This window comes from Haemorhous mexicanus, chromosome 3 (genome assembly GCF_027477595.1).
Source record: "Haemorhous mexicanus isolate bHaeMex1 chromosome 3, bHaeMex1.pri, whole genome shotgun sequence".
NCBI lineage: Eukaryota > Metazoa > Chordata > Aves > Passeriformes > Fringillidae > Haemorhous > Haemorhous mexicanus.
This window is the reverse complement of record NC_082343.1, coordinates 58667605-58691151: the sequence shown is the minus strand read 5'-3', so window position 1 is coordinate 58691151 and position 23547 is coordinate 58667605. Positions and strand designations below refer to the sequence as shown.

At 39.8% G+C, this 23547-nt stretch overlaps 2 protein-coding genes across 3 annotated transcripts in view; both read left to right on the top strand.

The window, feature by feature from the left end:
• Positions 1-583: 583 nt before the first annotated feature.
• On the top strand, positions 584-10678 carry ARMT1 (acidic residue methyltransferase 1). Of its 2 annotated transcripts, none has more exons than XM_059841971.1 (5): positions 584-689; positions 2030-2135; positions 2664-2905; positions 4418-4583; positions 5597-10678. In XM_059841971.1, exons 1-5 carry the CDS (start codon positions 640-642, stop codon positions 6362-6364), a joined length of 1332 nt encoding a protein of 443 aa, XP_059697954.1. In that variant the 5' UTR covers positions 584-639; the 3' UTR covers positions 6365-10678. The 2 variants fall into 2 exon arrangements, with proteins under 2 accessions (XP_059697954.1, XP_059697955.1); XM_059841972.1 differs by lacking the exon at positions 584-689 and adding an exon at positions 1213-1721.
• A 1883-nt stretch (positions 10679-12561) lies between these two features.
• The window catches only part of CCDC170 (coiled-coil domain containing 170), a 35615-nt gene continuing 24629 nt past the window's right edge, over positions 12562-23547 (top strand). The window contains exons 1-4 of the mRNA XM_059843294.1: positions 12562-12568; positions 13621-13744; positions 17141-17189; positions 20562-20693. Coding sequence (XP_059699277.1) covers positions 12562-12568; positions 13621-13744; positions 17141-17189; positions 20562-20693 — 312 coding nt within the window. The remainder of the gene's footprint in view (positions 12569-13620; positions 13745-17140; positions 17190-20561; positions 20694-23547) is intronic.

Sequence of the window (23547 nt, the reverse complement as noted above, 5' to 3'; positions counted from 1 at the left end):
GGTGGGGGGAGGCATGGGGCTGGGAATCGCCCCTCACACCCACAGACGGGATTCGCGTTCGCCCCGAAACTGCGCCCTCCTCGCGAGGAACGTCCTCCGTCCTCGTCCAGCCGCAGCAGGACCGGAGCTGGCGGGAATGGCGGGCGAGGCCGCCTCGGCTCGCCCACACCCCTCCCGCGGGCGCTGCGGCAGGCCCCGCCGCCCCGGGAATTGTCCCAGGAGGGGCTGCGCCCCACTCCCCTGCCGCAGTGCGGGCTGCGCCGCAGCTCCGACCGGCGCGCGAGGCCACCAAGGACACCCGCTGCGCCGCCGGCCCGGCCCCCCTTCCCTCCCTTCCCCCGCCCCGCGCGCGCGCCCGCCGCCGCCGCCGCGGCGGGAGGGGCGAGGCGGTTCCCGCCGCCGCCGCGCGCCAGCACTGACCTGGGGGAGGGGGCGCGTCGCTCTCCGCCGCGCGAGCCGCGGCCCCGCCCACCGCCCGCCGGGCTCCGCCAGGGCGCGCGGGCCGACACGCCCCGCCCGTCCGTCGCCGCGCGGCGGGGCGCGGCCCGCGCGCCAATAACGTCCGGCTGCCGCTCGGGGCCGCTTCCGGGAGGGGGCAGGGAGAGGGCGTTGCGCCGGCTCGCGGGGGGGCGGAGCAAGATGGCGGCGGTACCGGCGCTCCCGGTGTCCCTGTCGGGCAGGTTTAAGGGGTCCGTCACGGCCTGGCGCGCTCGACACCGACAGCGAGGCGGGGGGCGGGGGGGAACTGAGGGGCCATCCGACTCCCCGTCGCCGGGGAGCGGAGGTTTTCGGGCGCCGGGTGGGGCCGGGGGGCGGCTCTTGGCCCGGGGAGGCGGGCGGGGACAGCAGCGCCGGCGGCGCGCGGGGCCCGTAGGCGGCGCTGTGGGCGCGGCGCTGCCGCCGCCGCAGTCACCGGCCCGGCCCGGCCATGAGGGGGTGTCGGCGGCGGTGCCGGGCTCGCTGTGCAGCTGCTCGGCTCCGCGGCTCCACCCCACCGGGTAGAAATGTCACAGTAAAAATCGTCCTCCAGGCCGGTGTGGGCTCTCTGTGCGGCTGGCCGCGTTCTGCTCGTTGTCCTCGTACATAAACAGCGTTTGGAGAAAATGTAAATCAAGTATATAATGGAAAGTGCGTTTCTTATTGATGAGATACGTGATAAAACTTGAGCAGATATCTGTGCTTTTAGTTTTACATTTCCCAGGTTTTGCATCCGGGTATCTTAGCAATAGAGGTCGCGTTTTAGCCTAGAATTAACTGCAATTTTTCGCTGTTTTGTCAGGGCCAGTCATTTAACTTTTTCTTCCTTGAAAAGGCTGCTGTTTATAAGCTTCTGCAAAAGCAGGCACAAGAAACTGACCAGTTTGAATTTTTTTTCGTTTTGTTTTTTTTTGCTGTCCGCTGCTTTAAGGGCTACTTTTAATACTGTTGTGTTACAACCCCAGCTGGCAGGAAAGCACTACATAGCTCAGCGGGGTGGGGAGAAGTGAATGAGAAGGGTAAAAATGAGGAAACGTGCGTTGAGAGCAGTTTAATAATTGAAATGAGAATAAATTGTAGTGAAAAGAGCAAAGAGAAATAGAACCCAAGAAAACCACATAAGAGGAATGAAAGCGATTGCTCACCATGAACTTACTGCTGCCTAGGCAGTGGCCCCCTGGGCAACTTTTCCTCCTGGTTTCCAGTGCTGAGCATGACACCATATGGTCTGGAATAGCCTCTGGGTCAGTTAGGGTCAGCTGTCCTTGCTGTGTCCCCTCCCAACAGCCTGTGCACCCTCAGCCTCTTCTCTGGTGGGGTGAGGTGAGGCAGAAAAGGCCTTGACTCTCTGCTAACCCCGCTCAGCAATAAGGAAAACATCCCTGTGTTGTCAGCACTGTCTCCAGCACAAATCTAAAACACAACACCCATACCAGTTACTGTGAAGAAAACCCAGCCCAAAGTAGCACAAAGAGCTTACATTTGTTTTTAAAAATTGAAGCCATTTCATCCTTTGCTGACAATAATAAAATACTGATCCTCTCATTTTTAGATCCTTTGCATATTTTACGATTAAAGACAGACTTCCCCAGATCCTCACAAGAGTTATTGATACTTTGCATCGACATAAAAATGAATTTTTTGAAGAACATGGTGAGGTAAGAGTAAGGTCCCTGTTTTTCCTGATGTCTATTCCCCTCTAGCCCTTGAGACCCTTTCTCTGCCTTGTTTTTACTGGTGAGGCTTGTTTGTCTCAATCCTTTTGTCTAATTTAAAAAAATTAATATTTCTTTCTAGTAGCTATTTTTGATTAGTTCTGTAACACCTTTCTGTCTAACCTTTTCCTTCTGCTCTGTCACTTATGCAGCTGCATCACTTGAGTTTTTGTGTTGATACAGTGTTTGATAGACAGTAACACCTTCTGAACATGACTGTGTTTCAACACTCTCTTCACCTCTAATAAGCAAAAAGTCCAGTCTGAAGAGAAGTCCCATATGGAATTCATTTTAGGATCTTGGATCTGAAATGAGCTTTATTCACCAAAATATATTTTGTTGAATCAAGCTGTGATTTGTCAGGTGCTCTCATATGGCAATTAAAACCTTGCACATTCCATGAACAGTTGATCTGTGTCTCTGCAGGAATAAAGGTACAGAATAGGAACTTTTGTTCTCCACTTTTTTCAGAAGGGTGTTGAAGCAGAGAAGAGAGCTATATCTTTCCTCTCCAAACTGCGGAATGAGCTGCAAACAGACAAGCCAGTGACCCCTTTGGAAGATGAGTTGCCTGATGCTGCGCTGTGGAACCAATACCTGGACTACCAACGAAATTTACCAAATGGAAATGGAGAGCCCAGTTGGTTTCAATCCCCTTGGCTGTATGTAGAGTGTTACATGTATCGAAGAATTCATGCAGCATTAGCACAGAAGTAAGTATTTACTGGCTTGGTATATTACTTCACAAAACATTGCTCTTTCCCATTTTTATATGAGGAAAAAAAAAGACAGCTGAGAAGTAAGATAAAGGAAGATCTTAAGCTTTTACCATACTGCTTTTTTCTCAGCTTGCACATCAGATTTAAAATTAATACCTTTACTTATTTTTAGCACAATTTGAAGCTTGCTTGATGCTTCAGTTTTGGTAGTTGGTCTACATGAAAACTCTTGAGCTTGACTGTATAGTTTGATTTTGCAGACTAATGTCAATTGAGGTATGAAAACCATGTAGCATTTCTACAAGGTTTGTTTGTCTAGAATTTTCTCTTTAGCATTAAACACAGATTATGAGAGCCACAAATCTGTTGGGAATTCTAACTTGTGTTGCTGCTTGCAATCTGAAGTTACCATTTGAGAACTCTTTCTTACAGCAGTAGACCCATCTTAAGCAGACCCTGTTCATTCTACACCAGCTTCTTAGTTACAGCAGTGCTTGCAGCCCATGTGTTGCATCAAACTTTGGGAGCTGATACTAGTTAAAAATAACTGAGCAGGAAAAACTTGTTATGCTGGTACCATGAAGATGTGCCAGTACAACGTCATGGGGTAGGAATGAACAGTTTAAGATCCTGTTGCTGCCAAAAAGATTTGAAAGCTCCCTGAGTACTGGATTTACCCTTAGTGTTGTGGAGATGCAGACACAATAACGGGACTCAGTTTCCACTGATATGTTGTGTAATCTGAACTCTTGAACCAAAAGCTTCAAATATGAGGCTGATCCGCTAGATTGCACTTAAAAAGCTGAGCAGATACTTTTCATTTTTAACTTTAAGTTTCTTGATCTTCATTATTTAGTTGCTCTTAACATAAGCTTGGATGGAAGTTCAATCATTTGTTGAAAGGTCATCATGCAAATGTCTCATAATAGATTGGCCTATAATTTTTATATATTACAACATTCTCATTTGTCATGGTAATTTTCCAGAATCCTAGTAAAGACTTTCATAGGAATAACTTCCTAACTGGAAGAGAATTTGGTATGGGAGGTACACTCCAGCGCACAGAAACACATTTAAAATCAGGCCAGCTCTTCTTGACTGTAGTTCACTTGTATGTTACAGTTTTAAATCTCTAGTCGGAAGATTGGAGTTCAAAATGCTCACTGTCTGTGCAATTCCCAGAGTTGTTGTAGTTGAATACTTGTTCACTTTCAGAATATATTGCTATATAAAGATGCCTTGCCTAGTGTCTGTTTCAGCAAAATGCAGTATTAGGCTGTTATGGAGATATGTGAAAATCTAGTATGACAAATTAGAAGTGGAAAATCTAATTAAGGCCTGTAGTACAGTCTAAAGAGGCTGACCTTTGAGCTTCCTTTGCATGTGCTGTAATGAAGAATATGGGAAGTATGTCAACATATTTGTTCTTCTCTTTTTAGCCCACCTATTGACAACTTTGACATATTTAAGGAAGGAAAGGCTCAATATTTGTTCTTCTCTTTTTAGCCCACCTATTGACAACTTTGACGTATTTAAGGAAGGAAAGGCTCAAAATTTCTTTGAATCCCAAGAAGCTGTTATTGCCTTATGCACTTATTTTCAGGAACTTCTTAAGAACATCAAGGATCTAGATGAAAAGCAACTTCAGGAGGAACTTTTTAAGCTATTGCAGGTAAACTGATAGTACTTAACACAAGAATTGAAAATATCTCTCCTATGAAACCAACAAGAATTTGAGGTTATAAAGAATCTGAACTTCATATGAGAACTGAAATATATATCTTTTGTTTGTAAAAGTGTGATGAAGTCCTGATAGCTCTACTGTATTGCTGCTATTCTGAAAATATTTATATTTTGGGTACTTATCTAAAATGCAATGCTTTGTTATTAACTGCTGGTCTTCATTGTGTATATGAAAAACCCAGCAATTTTTCCTTCAAAACCAGTATCTCTTAAGCATTTTAAGTCAAATTCCAGATGACCTTTTTGATATTTACCTATTATTTCTTAAAACAGTTATTATTTCTTTAAAAGGTAATTTTAGTTGTCAATTTAAATGTTTTTAGACTTCTTTGGAGTAAAAATTAGAAGTCAGTCTGGGTCAGAAGTGGTTTAAAAGCTTTTTAACAGCATTATTCTTGGAATATAGTGCCTTTGGGTAGAAACCCCAAAGTATCATAGGATTACAAGTAAGTCCAGTAGCTGGCAACAGTGTACGCCAGGTAATTTGATGAATCTTCACAAAGGGCTCATTAGTGAGTATTTAAAATACATATATCTAAAATACTTCTTTGGCTGCATGCAATAAAAAAAAAAATCTGTTTTTTTTAATTTCTTTTTCTGTGTTGCCACTCATATTTTTTGAAATTGCAGTATGGAGAATATTTCTGTTTTGAGCTTTGTGATCAATGTGTTTATGTTCATCTAAATCTTCCATCTTTGTCATTTCTGACGCCTGTGTAAATACAGGGCTTTGTTTGGTTTCTTCCACAAAATCTTGTCTATGTTGAGACACCTGTATAACAAGTTGAGTTTTATTAAAGCTTGGAAGAATATTAGGAGTTATTACCTTTATTACCTAAAACAAAAACAAGGGAACAAAATCTTCAGTGTATGTGCAGTTGAGAATGTAATTACAGTGAGACTTAGTAATTTCTTTTTTCTTATTTTTCTTTTTCCTTCTAGGTGTCCTTGTGGGGCAATAAATGTGACCTTTCTTTTTCAGCTGGTGAAGACAGCTCTCAGAAATCTAGTCCTTTGCAATCCCTAGAAAACATGGTACCTTACATCTTAGTGAATGATATGGAAAAAGTTTGGTCACTACTTGTAAATGCCAAAAAAAATAGAACAGAAAGAAGTAATGTTAGAGTTGACATAATCCTGGATAATGCAGGATTTGAACTTGTAAGTGATCTTGTCTTGGCTGATTTCTTGTTGTCGTCAAAGCTGGCTGATGAAGTCTATTTTCATGGAAAAAGTATTCCATGGTATGTATCAGATACCACAAAGCATGATTTTAACTGGACTATTAAACAACTGGGGTCAGCTAATCATATGTGGATGTCTAGATGTGGGATAAACTGGGAGGGCAATTTGAAAAAGGGAGTTTGGGTTTTCCGTGACCACATGTTTTGGACTTTACCACATGATTTTTCCAGTATGAGTGAAGTTGCTCCTGACTTGTATGCTGAGCTACAGAAGTCAAACTTGCTTCTCTTCAAAGGTGATCTAAACTATAGAAAATTGACAGGAGATAGAAAATGGGAATATAGTGTCCCATTTCATCAAGCCTTGAATAAGTTTCATCCTGCGCCTCTCTGTAGTTTGAGAACATTGAAATCTGACACTCAGGTTGGCCTGAAACCTGGACAAGGTGAGCAAATTCAGGCTTCTGAACCTGAGTGGATGGTAAGTGGAAAATACGGGGTAGTTCAGTTTGATGCTGGTCTCTAGTTAAATGATTTGTAATATTCTGAAGGAGACATTAAGTCTGACTTTATTTTCTCTGTTTCATGCTTGGCTTCAGTAAAGTTTCTTTTTTGTTTGTGCTTTTTCCTCTCAAGTGATTTGTTGGTTTTGTCCTGTGGAAGACTTTAATGTAGTGCAAATATTTATAAATGGTCTTTGTATACGTAATTCAATCTGCAGTTCAATACATTTTGTTTTCCTATTGTCCAATGTCAGAAGATCTTTAAGATCAATAATTAATTGTCCATAATATTTTTTTTTCATCACTGAGTATGAGTTTAATGAGTGAAAGCTTTACAAGTGAAAAATTTGCTTCAGAAATAATTTCCCCAGTGCCACATAAGCATGAATTTACTTATTTCGGAATAATTTGTGCTCCATGTCATTTCATGCAGTGCATGAAAGTATTTTAGAGAATTCAGAAGTTAATTACAGACAGATTCTTTTGATGTTTTGAGGATAGTTTGCATTATATTAATGGATAAGTTATTGGGTAGCAGCTTGTAAACATTCATGTAAAATTGAAAATTGAATTTCAATCTTAAAGCACAAGTGAATGTTGCTTACCAGTTTGCTTGTGGGAGAGTTGTCCCATCTGGTAGGAAGATTAGTGGGAGAAAGGACAATCTCATTTTAAGAATATTGAAGATACTGTTTATTTTCAAAGCTCTACCAAAAAAGAAGCACACAGAAAAGCCTCTCCAAACAAAAAAACTAATGAAACCCAAGCATTTGTATCAACTGGACTTCAGATTTAATGCAGACTTGATCTGCAAGTGGCCTGTCAGCAGTGTATGTATGAGGTTCAAGCTCTGCTGATTCCTTCTGTTGTGGTAATTCTCTTTATTTTTCGATTTTATTTGTTTGGGGTTTTTTTAAGAAGGATGCCTTAATTTTTAGGGAGGTTATACAACCCCATTTGCACTGAAGAGTACAGGGTAGAGAAGCATATGCCATACAGGTTCCTGTTAACTGGAGTTGTTAGGTGCCCATTTCTGCTCTTCTACCCTGGTCTCAAAAGCTGCTGCTCATTATGTTCATACAACAAAGATCTATACAGTGGATAAATACGTTCCAAATGCTGATGACTTTGATTATTTGTGTGTATTTTCTTCTTCTTAAATATGAAAGGGTATTTTAAGGTTCCAAGGTCAAGTATTCAAAAACAAAGATGCAAGGAATTTCATGAGGCAGTTGTAGGGAGGGTTATAATTTTGAGACCGGGGTTTACTGCTCTCATCTCCTTTGTATCTTTGGCTTGGTACTCCTACAGGGTGAATTAATCCCCATCCTTAGGCACCTGATTGAACTGAAGAAATTAAAAATCTAGTCAAGAAGGCTGAAGGTTAGACTGCCTAAGGTTTCTGGAGAGAGCTCAACAGCACTCCAGCTTTTGTGCTTTGATCTAGTATGTAAACGACAGGATGAATCTGTGCACTGGACCCTCAGTGTCTCATCTTTGAAAATGCTGTTAACTTGCTTGAAGTACATTTTGAAGCAACAACTTTGGGTCAAGAACAGAGAGATGGAAGTTGTGGAGTATGTGGAATGAGAACATCATACCTTAGAGAGCAATTGGGGACAGGATCTGCTTTTCCTGTGCTCAGATTGTTTGTAAGGTGCTGACTTAATTTGCTGGAGAGGTTTAAAAGAATATCATGAACAAGAAGAAAAAGTCACTGTTGAGGCCACCCTTAGCAAATAGATTTGCCTCTTACACAATCCTTACACATGCTGAGAAACTTTATTAGTTTTTTACTGGTGGTTACTGTGTCCCTGTGCCCAAGTTGCTTTCAGGCTGTTACTTCTGGGAACCCCCAATGCAGATTGGGGAAAATTAATAATATCAATTGATGACAAATACAGTCCTACGAAATCCAGAATCAATTAGGAGATGCAGTCGTGTTTGCTCAGTATTACTGAATCATGAAGATTACTACAAGACATGTAATTCTAAGCTTAGCATGTGAAAGCTAATGTATGACATGATGTCATGCTGAAAAAAAATCTCTCTATTCTCCTGTTGATTAAAAGTGCACTTTCCATCTTTTGCCCCTCACAAAGAGAAGTTTATGTGGTAATACAGTGTGACATGTGGCTGTGTAAGGAATATACAGCCATAACTTCCAGATGCTTGTCTTCTATAGCTGTAATTGCAAAGGCTATCTCTAGGCAGAACTGAATATGCAGCATAATTTTATGTTTGTTGGTTGGCTATATTTTTGTAAAATTTTGATTGATTGTATGAAAAAAAAGAAAAAATAATATCAGTGTTGCTGTAATGCAGTGTTACAGTCTCCCATGACACAACAAAGTTGTGAAGACATATTTCAGTATTCCAGTGAGGCACAGTGCTCTTCTGATGGGTTTGCTACAGTTTACTTAAAAATAGGAAACTCTTTTGTAGTTATTCAGTGTTAATTACTTTTTGTAATACAGCTTCATGAAATGCCAACACGAACCTATTGCATTTAGGTGGAATTTAAAAACATAACCTGAAGTGTGTGTTAGAACACTAGCATGTGCTGTAATATAACTATTTTTTAACTTGAGTATTTAAGAAAGTTCCTTCTATACATCTGTGTTACAACTGATTGTCCAAAATGCTTCTACAGCATAACTCAGGAGCTACGGATTTGTACATTAAAATTTCTGAGATTTTCATTTCATATGCCGTTTGAATATTTATGGCAAAAGCCAAAGGCATTTTCAGTAATTCTGAGGCCCACAATAAAAAAACGTTTTTTACTTTTTATTTTTGTCTTTTAACTTTTGAGCAACTGTATTTGTAAGTCAGTTTTTGATGATGACTTTCATTGTTGAGGAAATAGGAGGAAAGTAATGTCACAGGCACAGTGAAAGGCAGTACACACATCTGTCTGAATACTTGGTAAGTTATCCTGTAAGATATCTACAAGAATTTCTTATGTATATAAGGTTTCTTAAAATAAATTGCTTGATGTGGAAAATAAGTTGATTGTATGAGTAGAAGCTTGTAAGAATATTGAATTAAACTGTATAATTTTGTGCAAGTCAGACATTCTTATACTATTTCAGTGGCTGGGGAAGCCAACTTAAAGTAATCCAGGTCTTAGTTCCTGAATTTTTTCCTTATGAAATGGATTTTATGCATAAACCTGTGAAGCATATTTATTCAATGAGATTTTGAAAGATACAGGTGCAAGAGATAGGTATCATAAAACGTTCTTCTGTAACAAGACAGGACAACAGTAAGGGATTTTCTAATTTTTAAGCTACTTGTACTCCTGTTAAAATTTCAAATCCTTAAAAATGATTGTCTCTTAAATGTATCTGGTACTTACTTACTTACTAAGGTTGGTGCAGCTGATGATGTCATTTCCAGAATCACTTCTAGAACTGATAGGTGCTTCATGTGTTCCAGCAAAAATGGAAATATTTTGGTGTTACTCTTACTGTAACGAAAATATTTCCAAACCACTTTGGTTTACACACCTTGCTGATGTCCGATAAACACTAACTGTTGTTGTTGAAACAGTTTCTTTAGAGTTCATAGTGCTATTTGCATTAATGGTTACAACTTGTTCCATGTGAACATTTATCTCCTGTGCTGTCAAACAGCATAGGAAAAAAGTTTACTCTGTTGCATGAAAATTACTCTATGAAATGGTTTTAATGTAAAAAGAAACCCTTAATTGTGTCTAAAATAAAAATTCCAAAATGGAATCTTGTACAGAACTGTTGGGTTTTTTTCACTAAAGATTGTTTGCTTACCAGCTTTCTGTTTACCCTAAATTACAGAACAAAAGCTTGTAATTATTTTTATTTAAAGCAAAATGTAAGTTGAAATTCACCTAACACTTATCTAAGGATTTCAAAATAAAACTGAGAATGTGCTGGTTAAAGTGGTCCTTTTCTTTCTTTTTCATATGCTAGTGGCAGAACACGTGTGAGGGAAAACATCCTCTAACATGGACTTGTTTATGTTTTCTTGTTTGCTTCTGTTTTGGCTTTTTTTTTCCTAAACATTTTGAAAACTTCTGTCCATTTTTATTCTTGCTGATATACTAATGTTTCTAACAGCCTGAAAATAAAAAATCCATTTACATGTATTTTTACATGAATTAAGAATTAGTTTATGGATTAATCCACGTTCTGCCTCAGCTTTGCAGTTGTGAATTCTGCAGACATGTTGTGAGAAGCGTTCTTATTTACAGTGCTTTTTTGATGTTTAGCTCATCTGGCTTTATTTCCACTGTGAAAGAAATATAAAATGTCCTCTTGTGATAACTTAGAGTGAATAAACATATTCAGTACTTGTGTGCTGCTTCTGGTGTATCACTTTTCAGTAAGTGACGTCATCATAGTCTTTCAAACTCTCCAGGAAGAAAAATTTTCATCCTTGTAGAAATTTGTTTTTCCTGGGATTCTGCTTACTTCTTCCAAGTCTAATGAAGTAACAAATTAAAAGCTGAGGTAAGATACATCAAGATGTATACTATGGGCTTTTTAATTTTCTTTCTTAATGTTAACTAATTGATTGGTCTCACACTACCATGGTAAGGCTGATGCCTTCCAAGACTCTGATGAAGGGGCCTGATGATGCATTTCATGCAGTTGCATTTGGAGTAGGTTTCATCTCTTATCTCCTACTTCCCCAAAAAATACCTTTAATTGTCATAGGTGAGGAAGTGCACTGAGTTCTGGTCCTAGATGGTTTATATACACACATAATTGTTAATTTTAGTCTAGGACCTGTGTAAAAGGCAAAACCATTCAGGAAAAAGAGATAGGGTCCAGGAGTGCTCTCTCAAGCTAGCTGAAGGGCATTTCCACCTACTTTTCCTTCTGTCCAGTGACTCTTGAGTTATCTGCATAGTGGTCCTATTTCTGTTCAATGAGTATGTGTGCCCCTGGGATAAGGTTAGGGAATTAGGAGACAGGTAGATTCCTCCAGACTGAGAACGGCCTACAACTTGCAGTGAAGGGCTTGAGTGTCTTTATATGAATGAAGAGCATCCCCATTCTTCCATGGTTGGTTGTAGTCCTGTTTTCAGCTAATCCTGAGTTAGAGCTACACTTGAGTGCTTTTGTCATGTATTAGATACACAGCTTTGACTGCATCCATGATGTTAGATTGGGCCTTGGAAGTTTTGCTGCTGCTTTGCTGGATTGTGATGGAAGCATTAGCAGGAACTACTTGCTTGGGGAAAATCAGGGAGTTTTCATACATGTGTGGAAACCTAAGATCTACACAGAGGATTTGCAAAATAGGTGCATGTGTTAAGTTTATACTTTCCTAGGACTCTGTGTCTGGTTTAAGTTCCTCAAACTGAAAACAACCGAATACATCAGCACCAGCAGCTTTCCCTTACACAGATTCCCACTTCTTTCCCAAGCCTGATTAGTTCCCCCATATGCAGATTGCATTTTCATCACCCCCTCTGTCCAGGGTAGTAAAAACAGATTATTTCCTTCAGAAGATTGCTGATCCCACCACACGTTCTTATCACAGGGACATCATCATGTGACTTTTGGCTTTGAAATTATTTTTACATATCCATTCTCATTTAGACACCTGCAGAATATCAGCTGGTACATTTTTGAATGTACTGGGTGTAGGAATTGGGGTTTCATAACACCCATCAATTTTAGCATCTTTTCTCAACACCAAGCATTTTCATGGAAGGGAAAGTTTGTTGTAATTTTTAAATTATTTTTTCTTTCAAAAATTAATGTGGCTTTATTAGGTCCCTACATTCGAGAGATTTGCATCATTCTTTGCTCAGAAAGGCTGAGAACATTCTTTCTGTGCATTTTATGAAACACATCATGAAGAATTTGTTTAATGAAAATGACTCCTTGAAATTATTTAGAATTAAAAATTCCAAATTACCCCTTCCTAAATTATTTCCTATCCCTGTTAAGGAAAAAGAAGCATGAAATTCTTTTGAGAACTCTACTTTTAAATACTAGCAAACAAGGGTAAAGTATTTGAAAGTGTGAGCATTTTGTAATAAGGTAGCTTTTTCTCAGTCAAATGGCTTGAAGAGTGGGTATTGTGCCTGCTCTTTTTCAGAGTGTTACATGTCATTTCTACTTTTCTTCATCCTTTTTGTTTTTTTTGGTCTCTTTTGTTGTTCCTCTTCTTACAGTTCATCAGAATAAAGTGTGTGTTTTTTTAAGGGCAAATAACTTCATAGATGTGTGGTAAGATACAGCCGTATCACATTCCCTCCCCATCACCAAGGGTGTAGAAGCAGCTAAAGTGTAACTCCCGAACCAGCCGTGGCACTGCAGGACCAGAGATGGGGATCTGTGCTCGAGCACACGCTCTGGAGAGTTGAGACAAAGTTTCACAAGCGTTTACTCCTGCATCTCCATGCCACTCCAGTAGTAGGACGGATTAGGCTGTAGTCAAATGCTGGGCAAATCCAAGATGATACTTTTGTTCAGATTTGCAGTGGGTAGTAAAACATGTGCCAGATTTCCTCTGGGTTTATGTAAGACTGCCCAGTACAAATTTAACCCTCCAAAAAAACTTAATAGATTGAGATTGCAGAATGAGATTACGCTGGAGCAGCATGATCCACACCTGCAAAATCCCCCCTCTGCCTGGGGGCTTCTGTGTCCTCGGCAACAGCAGTGAAACGGTAGCAGGCACACAGGGACAAGGACAGGGAAAATTAGTACTGTCCTTAGCTTCTTCATTTTCTGCTCTGGAAAACGTGATTAAGTTATCATTCCTGAGAAAGGTAAAGTACTTTTTGACTTCTGAGTACAGAAATGGTGCACGATGGCACTGTCCCCAGAGGCTGATTAAAGCTCACGAGGTCTTCAGAGAAAATGATGTGCAGCTCCCATGCACCCACAGGTCCAACTTTCTTTTACTGCAACCTTCAGTTCCTCTCATCCCATTTTTATCCACTTTATTTGGATGAAAGGTGAGAAGGAAGAGGAGGAGGTGCTCTTTTAGCTGGAGGCAGTTCAGCAGCCATCAAGGAAGGCTGCTTTTGTGGGGGTGCTCCTATGGCAGGTTCTGGGGGGAGAAGGAAGCCCTGTCTGGGTAACAGGAGCCACTGCTCAGGTGCCATCTGCTCCGCTCGCCTCTTCTGACTTTTTTTTTTTTTTTTTTTATTATTATTATTTTGAGAGAAAACGTGAGCAAATATTATCAGGTAAATGTTGAAATGCAAACAAACAAAACCAGCAAACCCCGGAGTTTCTGTGAGCTTCCCCTTGTGAGGACTGCTCACTTGCAGCCACCGAGCCCTGTCCCTTACCAGGGCCCCCCTTCGTGCTTCCCCCGGGACGCGTTGCCAAGGGCACGGCTGTGGCCGGCAGCGGCTCCGGGGCTGGCGGGGGCAGCGGCGCGGCGGAACTGCGGTAACCGGGGGACGGGGCGACGCAGAAAGGGCCGAGGGGGTTAGTCTGGTTAGGGCTTGGGGTTTCTTTGGCCGTTCCCCTATTAGGGAATAAAGCCCCGATTTTGGAAACATGCCCCCCATTCTACCCCGCTTTGTGTCGGTGTTGCTGTAGAGGCTGACAAGGGCTGGCCGTAAGCCCCCTTTGCGAGTCATCTTTGCAATATTCAGTTTAATCTCGCCTTTAAACACCTCTCCCCCGAAACCCCTCCGCCCCAAGAAAAAAAAACAAACAAACAAACAAACCAAAAACCAACCAACCAAAACCCCAAAACAAACAAAAACGCCCAACCCCAAAGCAGAACTCCTGCAGGTGCAGAGTTGTAGCCGGTGGTCCGTGCGTGGTGCGATTGAAGCCCCATGAACTCCAGCTGATCCTTATAGCTTATCTTTACAAGTTCAAGGCCAGAAAGATTTCTCTTAGTAAGTGCTGCAGAAGGGAGTAGCTTTCACAGAGCAGGAATTTATAGTTATCTAAGAATTTCTTCTTTGCATCTCTTCTTCCTTTGAAAGGGGTTTGCTGGCTTTGATGTGAATTTAAGGGAGACACTAGAGGATTTGGCTTAGAAGGATCAAACCCTTGTACTAAAGATATAATAGGAACCTTGTAACAGTTTTGTGTTCCAAAGGATAAACAATTTATTTGTGTGAGCAGTTCATTTAGTTGAACATCAATTTTGTAATGTAGCCATATTGTTCTGAGACAAGAAAATACAGAATTTTGGTAGTTTGTGGTGGCAAAAACAACTGCCATTATATTAAATACAATTGTTATTACCCAATTACAAACTTTTTGCTAGCATTGCTTAGTGACAGAGTTGACAGCAACCTGCTCCACATTTTAACCAACCAGAAGTCAAATAGTTTTTGAGTGTTGATTCTGGGACTCAAAAACATGCTAGAAATTACATGTTTATAAAATGTAAGTTACAACTGCTAAATCAAACTGCAGCACTAATCAGTTTTTAGTTGGGTATATACCAATATACTCAAAGATTTCTAAAATATTTTCATTTTGTTGACTGCAGTAAAGTATAGTAGGTGTTATAGGAAAATCATAGCTGTTGGCAGTGCATGATGGTCTGTTTTTTAAATCTACCATTTAAGTAGTTCTGTTACAGAAGTTATTTAACTCTATTTAGCACTGATAAAGTAAAAACCGTAGAATGAATTGTTTGCACAAATCCATGCATAAACCCTTAATCTTGTCTTAGCAATTACCCTTTTTATTGTTTAGGGAATAAACACAGCAGCTCCTTGTTAATCATTTTGGAAAAGCTGTGAGAGAAAGTGTCAGGGGAGGTCCAAATTCCTTAATTTGTCCATACAGACAAAGGGTGATGTCAACCAGAAAGCATGTTAAGTAATGTTTAGAGTAGGTGATGTAGCTCTCTAATTGCCTTCAGATGACTGTTGTCTTTCATCACATTAAATGCATTTATTATATTTAGATGCAAGTCACCTCATCCTAACAGAAAAACCAAAGATGGAAATGCTTCAACTTTTCTTGTAGTAGTAGCAGAGGGTAAGACTAAAATTTTGCTTGTAATGAAACTTTCATTTGGGCCCATTAATCAAGATCAAAATTGGCCCCTTTGAGACCAATGAACAGCAGGAGTGATTTCTATCTTTTCAGTAATACCTTTCAATGATGGCTGCAAAGGGAGGAGGGTGGAGCTGAGCAGTATCCTTCTGAAAGGAATTTAGAAAATCTCTTTGGTAATTTATTTGAGTTGCTGAGAACATTTAAGTTAGTTTTACATGTTTCTGTAACATTACACTAATGCAGAAAAACTCCATAGGTATATAACAATAACAAGAAAAAAGTACTGCAAGACACTGAGTTGGCCTAGTTACAAGAAGGAATTAACAAGGGGAAATAGGACTTTACCAAGTGGATAGCAATCAAAAGTATTTGGGTGTTTCTGGCATTTTATAATGTGCAAGAGCAAGTGGCAGAACTGAGACAGTTGTGAAATATTACTCACAAATTTTGATTTATGTTAGTATAGAATTATCAATACATTTTGAGATCCCTGACAGGCAAATTGGGCAAAGTATTGTCTATAAAGAAGACCCAAAATATACATACAAGATGGTTAATTTGTGAACCCATTTTTCCCCACTCCCTGAAGTGACTCCAGTTGGGGAGTTGGCCTATTCCAGCTAATCAGTGACAGGACAGGAGGACAAAGTCTTAAGATCTGCCAGGGGAGGTTTTAGGTTGGACATTAAGAGGAATTCCTTTACAGAAAGGATGGTTAGAACTGGAATAGACTGGCCAGGGAGGTGGTGGAGTCACTGTCCCTGGAGGTGTTTAAGGAAAGACTGGATGTGACACTCAGTGCCATGATCTGTTTGACATGGCGGTGTTTGGTCATAGGTCGGACTTGATGTTCTCAGAAGTCCTTTCCAGCCTCATCATTTTGTGTGATTCATTTTAGTCTGTTTTTGTACGTGTTAGCAAAATCTGAGTCACTGTGGAATAGTGTCTGAACCCTCTCATGCTTGTTGCTGTTTGTAGCTTTGTGCTTTTCTGAGGTGATGTGCATGCTGGCTGCTGCTACCAAGAAAAATTGCAGCAGCCAAGTGTGAAAATTTTTCAGCTACCCATTCTTTCAGGGATTTCATGATGGATGTCATCTTTCTGCTTGCAACAAATAATAATAATAATCTGCTGCTGCACTGTATTTTCAGAAGTAAGAACACTTTTATGCTCATATACAGTCATGAATATTCATTGTCCTAAGAAAAAACATTGTAGATTTGGGATATCTCATTTTGTTTGATTTCAGAATATGAAAAGTTATGACACTGGGATTTATAAAAATCATTGAACAGCCCACTGAGTCTAACCACTGTACCAAGTCCTTTACAAATATGTAGGTAAAAAAGGCCCACTGATTACCTTAACCTCCAAGGGGGAAAAAAAGATGTATTTCAGTTAAGATAGATCCTGTGTTATTGCTCAGATCCTTTTTAAACAAATCAGTATAGAAGAGACGCGGGACAAAAGGAGAAGTGAAATAAAAACTTGCAGCACCTGGAAAGCAGTGGCAAAGGAAGCAGTCACTGCATGAAGGCTGCCTGTGTAGCTGAACTGGTGAATATACCCTGGACAAACAAACTGAAGGTGCCTGCTTTGGTTGGATGTGTGTTTGAATACCGTGGAGACAATCAAAGCTCGCCGGCTACTAGAGAAACTTTCCCATGGTGTTCTGCTTTCATGCCCAACTTTGCTGATGGTAAACTATGATACAGTTTAGCATATCGGTGAAAAAATAATGTCATGCGCCATCATATTACAAATTATTTAATTTTTAACCTTTTTCCCCTCTTCCCCCCATTTGCTCTGTAGAAACAAAGGAAGAATGAAGTCAACAAAGGTTCGTGAGTCATCATTTTTGGTATGTCAACCTTGATGTGTTTTAGTGCTTTGGGAATAGGAAGAAGAAATCCCTGCCCTGAGCACAATCTATGGCAGGGCATTGACAAAGTCACTCAGGGTGGTGATGGGTGTTTAAATGCCTACTGGGCACTTTCTCTTTCCAAAAAGATTTTTTAAAATTATATGTTTGGGGAAGGGGCCAGGGCTGTGTGCAGGCAATGGCAGTGGTAGCGCATTTGACAGCACTGAAATAGGAAATACAACAGGAAATAAAAGACAAGCTGCCAAAAGCAGAATGGGAATGAGTGACTTTAACGGTTGGCTGATTTCAAAGTACATGAATGGGTATAAAACTACTGAACATTGCTGTAGTTTTGTTGTTTCTGAATCAAATGAAGCTTTCCAACTAAAGCTGGAAGATAAAAGCAGTTATTTGGTAAAAAAGTCAAAGCAAAAATGGTCAACAATAACAAAAATCACCATATATCGTTGATCTTCTAAAGAACACCTTTTACTAATAAATCTGAAGGTCCAAGTAGATATTGTTCTCAAGTAATGTAAATATAGGCTTAGCTTTTGTTTAGCATATGAAGTTAGATGAAAGCTTCATTTTCTTGCAGGTTAGTGGAAAGAGATCAAAAAGATTATTAATATGAGTGGGAGAAACACCCAAAACCTAGGTTATTTGGAACTGATTGAGTATTAATGTATTAAGACTTCTTCTGTCTACTCTCTCTAATTCTTTTAACACTTCACTAATTCTATTTTCCTAACAAAAATCAGTATAGATTACATAATTCTCATGAAACATTAGAAATCTGATTTTTTCCATGGATAGAAAAATGCCACATCTGCATTACAAATTTTACCCCTATAGTAAAGTCGTCCCAATTTAGCTGAGTTGTCTGATAGGTGTGATTAAAGATCAGACTTGTGATTGGCTGATGGCAACCCACAGAAACATAGAAAACTATTAATTTTAGAGCATGCATCTTTCCTGCTGAAAGTATGATGATAGTACCAACTTTCCTAGGGTGGTGCCACCATGATTAGTTTTATATTTGCCAAGGCATTGGAGGATGCAGAGATCTGCCTCTGTAAATCTCACTAAAACTGTAGATGAGTCGAACAGTAATTCCCATTGACTTTGGCACCTGGCTTCATTTAAACTTCTTTTGAATCCTTCTGGATGTGTAGCTGCATATTTAAAGTGTTCATAATTTAAAAATCTAATTTGTGTGAAATGCATAGATTTTGGAAGTTTCAGCTCTAAAGCTGTTACATTGATTATTGCTGCTGAATGGGGACTTGTTTTCTTCAGCTATGCTCTAAAATGTATTTATTTCACCAGTTTTGAGACATACTCCTTCTTTCTGTGAAGTCATAAGTTGTGGGTTTTTTTTGGAAAGAAAAGGAAAAACCTACATCCATGCAGTACTACAAATGGAATAACCTACATAACCATCATACCCAGTGTTACTGTTTGCAATCTCCATCCATGGTTTTGCAGCCCTGGTGTATTACAGAATGAGAAAAATGCCCTCTACATTAAAGAATTTCATGTGGTTGTACATGCAAAGTAAGCAGAGTGAAACAAAAGTAAGACAAAAGCAGCAAGGAGATGGCACAAGCTTTCCTTCACTCCCTCAGAACAGTGATAAAGTGTTGAGAAAATTAGCAGCCTTTTTATCTCCAAGATAATGTGCTGTGTTCTATGTGGCCATGAGTTTTCTGCCTGTGTCAGTCTGGCTTGATGAGAGTGGCAACTCCTTTGTAAGGAAGAGCACAGCTGAGTGTCTTTGAAGGAGATGAATGCAATTAAACTTGATGGGTCTTATCTACTGTCAACTAACACAGGGAAGAAGGATTAAAGAATAGAGCTGGTGGTATTATAGTAACTAATCCAAGGTAATTTATCTTCTGCCGCAGTCTAAGCTAGTAGTTTTTCCTTATTCCTCAGGGATTTCTCAATGTGTTGCATGGTAAATGCTTATTTTACTAGATGTTCACATATTTGGAAAGTTCTTCAGCAGTTTTTTTCCCTATTTAGAATGGGTAGGGGCTGAACTTATAACTTATCTCAGCCTGAAAATTGATGCTGATGTAGTAAAACAGGAAGAGAAGATGTCTTTGTCTCCATTGCAGTACCTTTTTCCAAAAGCAGTCATTATCTGGGGATGTTTTGCATTTTGTAATTCATACCCAAACGTGCCAGGATTGCAGTTTTGTTTCAGTCCTGTGTGAGAGCTGATGGAGAACAAATCTCATGTTCAGTTCTCTGCCATGTGTGCTTCCAGCATAGCCTAAACTTAGTTCTGTTCTGAAGAGGTTACATTTATTCGGTTTTAGTTACCATTGATTGAAAAAAGAAAAAAAGGTCTGTCTGATGAAACTTTACTAAGACTTCAGGTCTGAATTTTCATCTTGAAAGACTTAAGTAACAAAGGCCAAGAAATCCACCACATTCCTGCTCTACTGCAGAAGAGCAGAGCATTACAAAAAGGAGAAAGCCTACTACAGAATCTAAAGGGCACAGCTAAAGGGTTGTACAAGTGGTGTGAAGGAGACTGTACTAGAAAGACAGAGGCAGTGCTTGTCATGGAATCAGGACTTGAAAAAGAATGAAAGGTAGTCATTATGGTGATGGCTGGGGATGAGAAAGCATCAGTCAGGAAGCTGAAGCTGTGCCCAAGTGATGGAGTTCAAAGGACCTCTATACCTTGAAAGGTTTGAAGTAAAAAAGCAAATGGCAAGCCAAAAAGTGACTCGGAGGAGCAGATACAAGTGTCTGAGTAGGCATGGGCTCTTCAGCCTGGTAGAGAGACTGTGGATGTGAGATATGATAGAAATCTGAAAAATCATGAGTGGCACAGAGAAGATGGATAGCCATTGCTTTTTTTCAACACTTCTTCCGAACGAAAAATGAGAGGATATACGGTATAACTGAAGTCTAAAAACCAAAGTGATTCTTTGCATAAGAGACCTGTGGATTAAAATTTATTCAGGTTGAAAGAGTAACTAGATATGTTTGTAGAAAAGGGACATTTTGAATGTTAAATATATAGAAACTGCTGGAAATATATGTAAACTGCTATGTAAATATACAGAAACTGCTGGAAATAGCCAGAGCTGCAAACAGTGGGAGGTCATGGGATTGTTGAGTGTTACTTTAGCACTGGTGTTGGTGGCCGAATTTGGAGATGAAGGTGGAGACTCATAGAAAAGTGACTCTTCAACCTATTTTTCAGTAAGTGTGTGTTACTCTGGGAATAATACTCTGCAACATTTGGAGTAATGCCCTGGAGCAGCTTAATCAAACCAAAAAGCACTGAAGCAGAAATGTTCCAAAAATGTGATGTCTAAAGGTTTTGTATTCATTCTGCCTTCACAGGAATCTCATGATCACGTTCTTTTGGATATTCCCGTCACTAGAGAGCAGATGAATCATTATCGAGCTGCAGCTGAAACTGCTCAAAGTGAACTCGCAGCACTTTCAGTGAAGTATGACTGTGCCCAGTCAGAGGTACATCTAAAAATAATTTCAAATCCTTCTCCAGACCTGAAGATATTTTGCAGTTTCCTTATAGAAAGAAAAGAATGGAAGAGAATAGATAGCTCGCAGAAAGTCCGAAACTTGCTTTTCCTACAGAACTTTTGGGTTTTTGTTTTTAGAATGTCTGCATGATTTTTACTTTGTTTTCTTCTGTGATCAAGAATTGATTATAAGTTTGTATTTGGAAGATTTGAAGCAGTGTAGCTTTTTGTGATCATCTAAGTGCAATATGTTTATATTAAACCCGAAAATTAATTAAATTGTGGTTGTACAAACGTTCAGATAGATATCCTCCTCTTCCTCCTTAATTCCTGTGAGTTAAGATCTAGCTGCTTATCTTTCCTCATGTCTCCCTTTCATTCAAGTTATAGCTTCCCAAATGTGCTCTGTTCTCATCACCAGTGAAATTGTGTTTGTGCTAATGAGGTTGATTGTAGCTAGAGAGGCTGAAGAACACATACACATACTTTTTTCTCTTCCTGCTCTGTAGATGATGTTTCTAAGGAGAGGATTTATTACGGGATAATTTTTAGAGCTGCCTTATTTCCACAGGCAATTTTTTTTAAACATATAACTGCTTAAAATTGATTTGATTGAAGTCAGCAATGTGGGCAGTGGTCAGTTTTAAAGTGGAGTAAAATTTGCCTTTAGAAGACATGAAATGCTTACATTAATTCACATACAGAACTACAGGCATAAGTGGCCACTGGCTGAGGTTTAATTTGATCAGTTGATCCTGCAGTTACTGCAGGGTTCCCCTACACTTAACATTTATCCAGAACTGGTGCCTTAAATTTAAATTTAAGAAGCCATATTGAATTTAATGTTCTCATACGAAGAATTTATTACTGGAAATGTTGAATGGCTTTATTGCCAGAACATCTGACTGATTTATAGATTTTTCAAGACAGTGCTTGCAAAAGCATAGTCAAGAAAGCAGCTGTTCATGCTCTTGTTAATATAGACCTTCATGACCCAGCTGAGGTCAGAGCCTTGTTCTGCTGAGTGCTCTGTAAAACTCATGATATGGGATTATTCTTGCTTTTTCTGCAATTGGAACTGACCACAAAGACAATAGACAGATGAAAAAATATCACATGGGGAGTTGAACCACAGAGAAATTTTAAGGTTATGAGCACTCTAAGATACCATGGCTTGGTGCAGCTGCCAAGCAAAGCAGTGCTATTGTTCCTTCAGCTGCTCATTTCCTTCCCCACACTGCCCCACCCCTTGAGCAGGCACAGATGTATGTGTAGTTTTTACAGTGCTCTGTTGTGTCCATGCAATTGAAAAATAATTCCTTTCCTTCTGAACTGCTTTTTAGCCAGATCTGTTTGCCAATCTTATTTCACCTTGTAGCCATATAAGTGCTGCTTCTAGCACTAAGAGGAGGGTGGAGTATGGAAATGAAGCCCATGAACCCGGGAAAAAGCCAAGCTGCTTTCTTGAACTCAGCGCTGCTCCAGAGTGTCTGATAAAGCTGCGCTTGCATGTGAAGCATAAGCTCTTTGAAGGCTGTGCTGCTGCAAGGGTGATGCTCCTACCTGACTTCTCAGTGTTAGCCTTTGCTCTGTGATTCCCTTTCTCCTCTGCAAGAGAAGAAGTGAACTATTTTCTATTGGTTGTTATTGAAGTTGTTTGTAGGGGAGTCAGACAAACACAGGGCTGGTGCGTGGGAGAAGACAGCATGCGTGGCTGGAAGGAGGAGAAGCAGGACCTCCCTTTTCCAAGGCAGTTGCTGCTCTGTTGGCTCACCAGGCTCTCAAATTTCTCTGAGTATCTTGGGTTTGGTAATACTGAAAGACTCCAATAGAGGAGTGAATTTCCCATTGTCCTGGATTGCAGTCTAACGTCTTAAATATTTTTTCCTTAAAACGTTTGCCACAATTTAGAAGTTCTGTCATTCACCATAAAGAATAGTTAACTTGGCTAAATTATTTGCCTGTTAATTTTATGTGATAGGACAGAAGTCCTTCAGATTGCCTCTTCCTGCTTTTAGTTGCAATTGTCAGGAAAGCTGAAACATGCCTTAACACTTCTTGGGACAAAAAAGTCCACTTTAAATTACTTGTTCCTAAAACACAAAAAATCATATGGAGATTTTGTTTGCCTGGTGAGTCTCCTTCAAGTGCAGTCTCCTAGAGAAGCTTCTAATAGAAATGGAAGTTCAAGGGAAAATGCTATTTCTAACAAAGAGAAAGAGAAAAATCTACTGAATTCCATGAGCTCTTTGAAAGCTCTAGCATCATTACTGTAAGAGGTCTTTTATATTTGAGGGTGATTTTTCTCATCCTACCCTTCCTTCAAAGGCTCTATTGCTGTTTCTGTGTAAACACAGCTACATTTAATTGGATTATCATACCCCAAAATAACTATTTGCATAAGATGAGAAGAGGGTGCCTACCACACAATACTCCAAAAATTTACTTGCCTCTGAATATTCCTCAAGCCATCAAAAGGCTCCATATTCATACATCAGGATACTTTGCTGTTACAACTCCCTGCAGCTCTAGATTATCTGAGGAATTGAGCACCAGATTTGGAAGCAGGCAGGCAGCAGACAAAAAAGAGGGAATTGTGGTGTTAATAACTTTGCTGTAATGCAGATACATAGGAGACAAAAGTTAAGGTTGTGCAGCAGAACTTAAGTTAGACTTTTCCTAAATTCTGAATTAGTAAATAAACTTATCTTTCTGTAAGATGTGATCCTGAAAAGTTCACAAAGCTATCCAACAGTAGCTTTTGTTTTTGCAAACCTCTTCCATTGCTTTTTCTTAGTCATATGGAAGTAAAGTTGTGTCCTTCTCCTCAGTCTTGTAGTGAT

Bases quoted from the DNA above. Each gene is read 5' to 3' on its own strand.
- ARMT1 (XM_059841972.1), top strand. From the start codon at position 1,624: ATGAACTTACTGCTGCCTAGGCAGTGGCCCCCTGGGCAACTTTTCCTC. The intron at 2,906-4,417 runs GTAAGTATTTAC...TTCTCTTTTTAG, and splicing joins CATGCAGCATTAGCACAGAA to CCCACCTATTGACAACTTTG. The intron at 4,584-5,596 runs GTAAACTGATAG...TTTTCCTTCTAG, and splicing joins AACTTTTTAAGCTATTGCAG to GTGTCCTTGTGGGGCAATAA.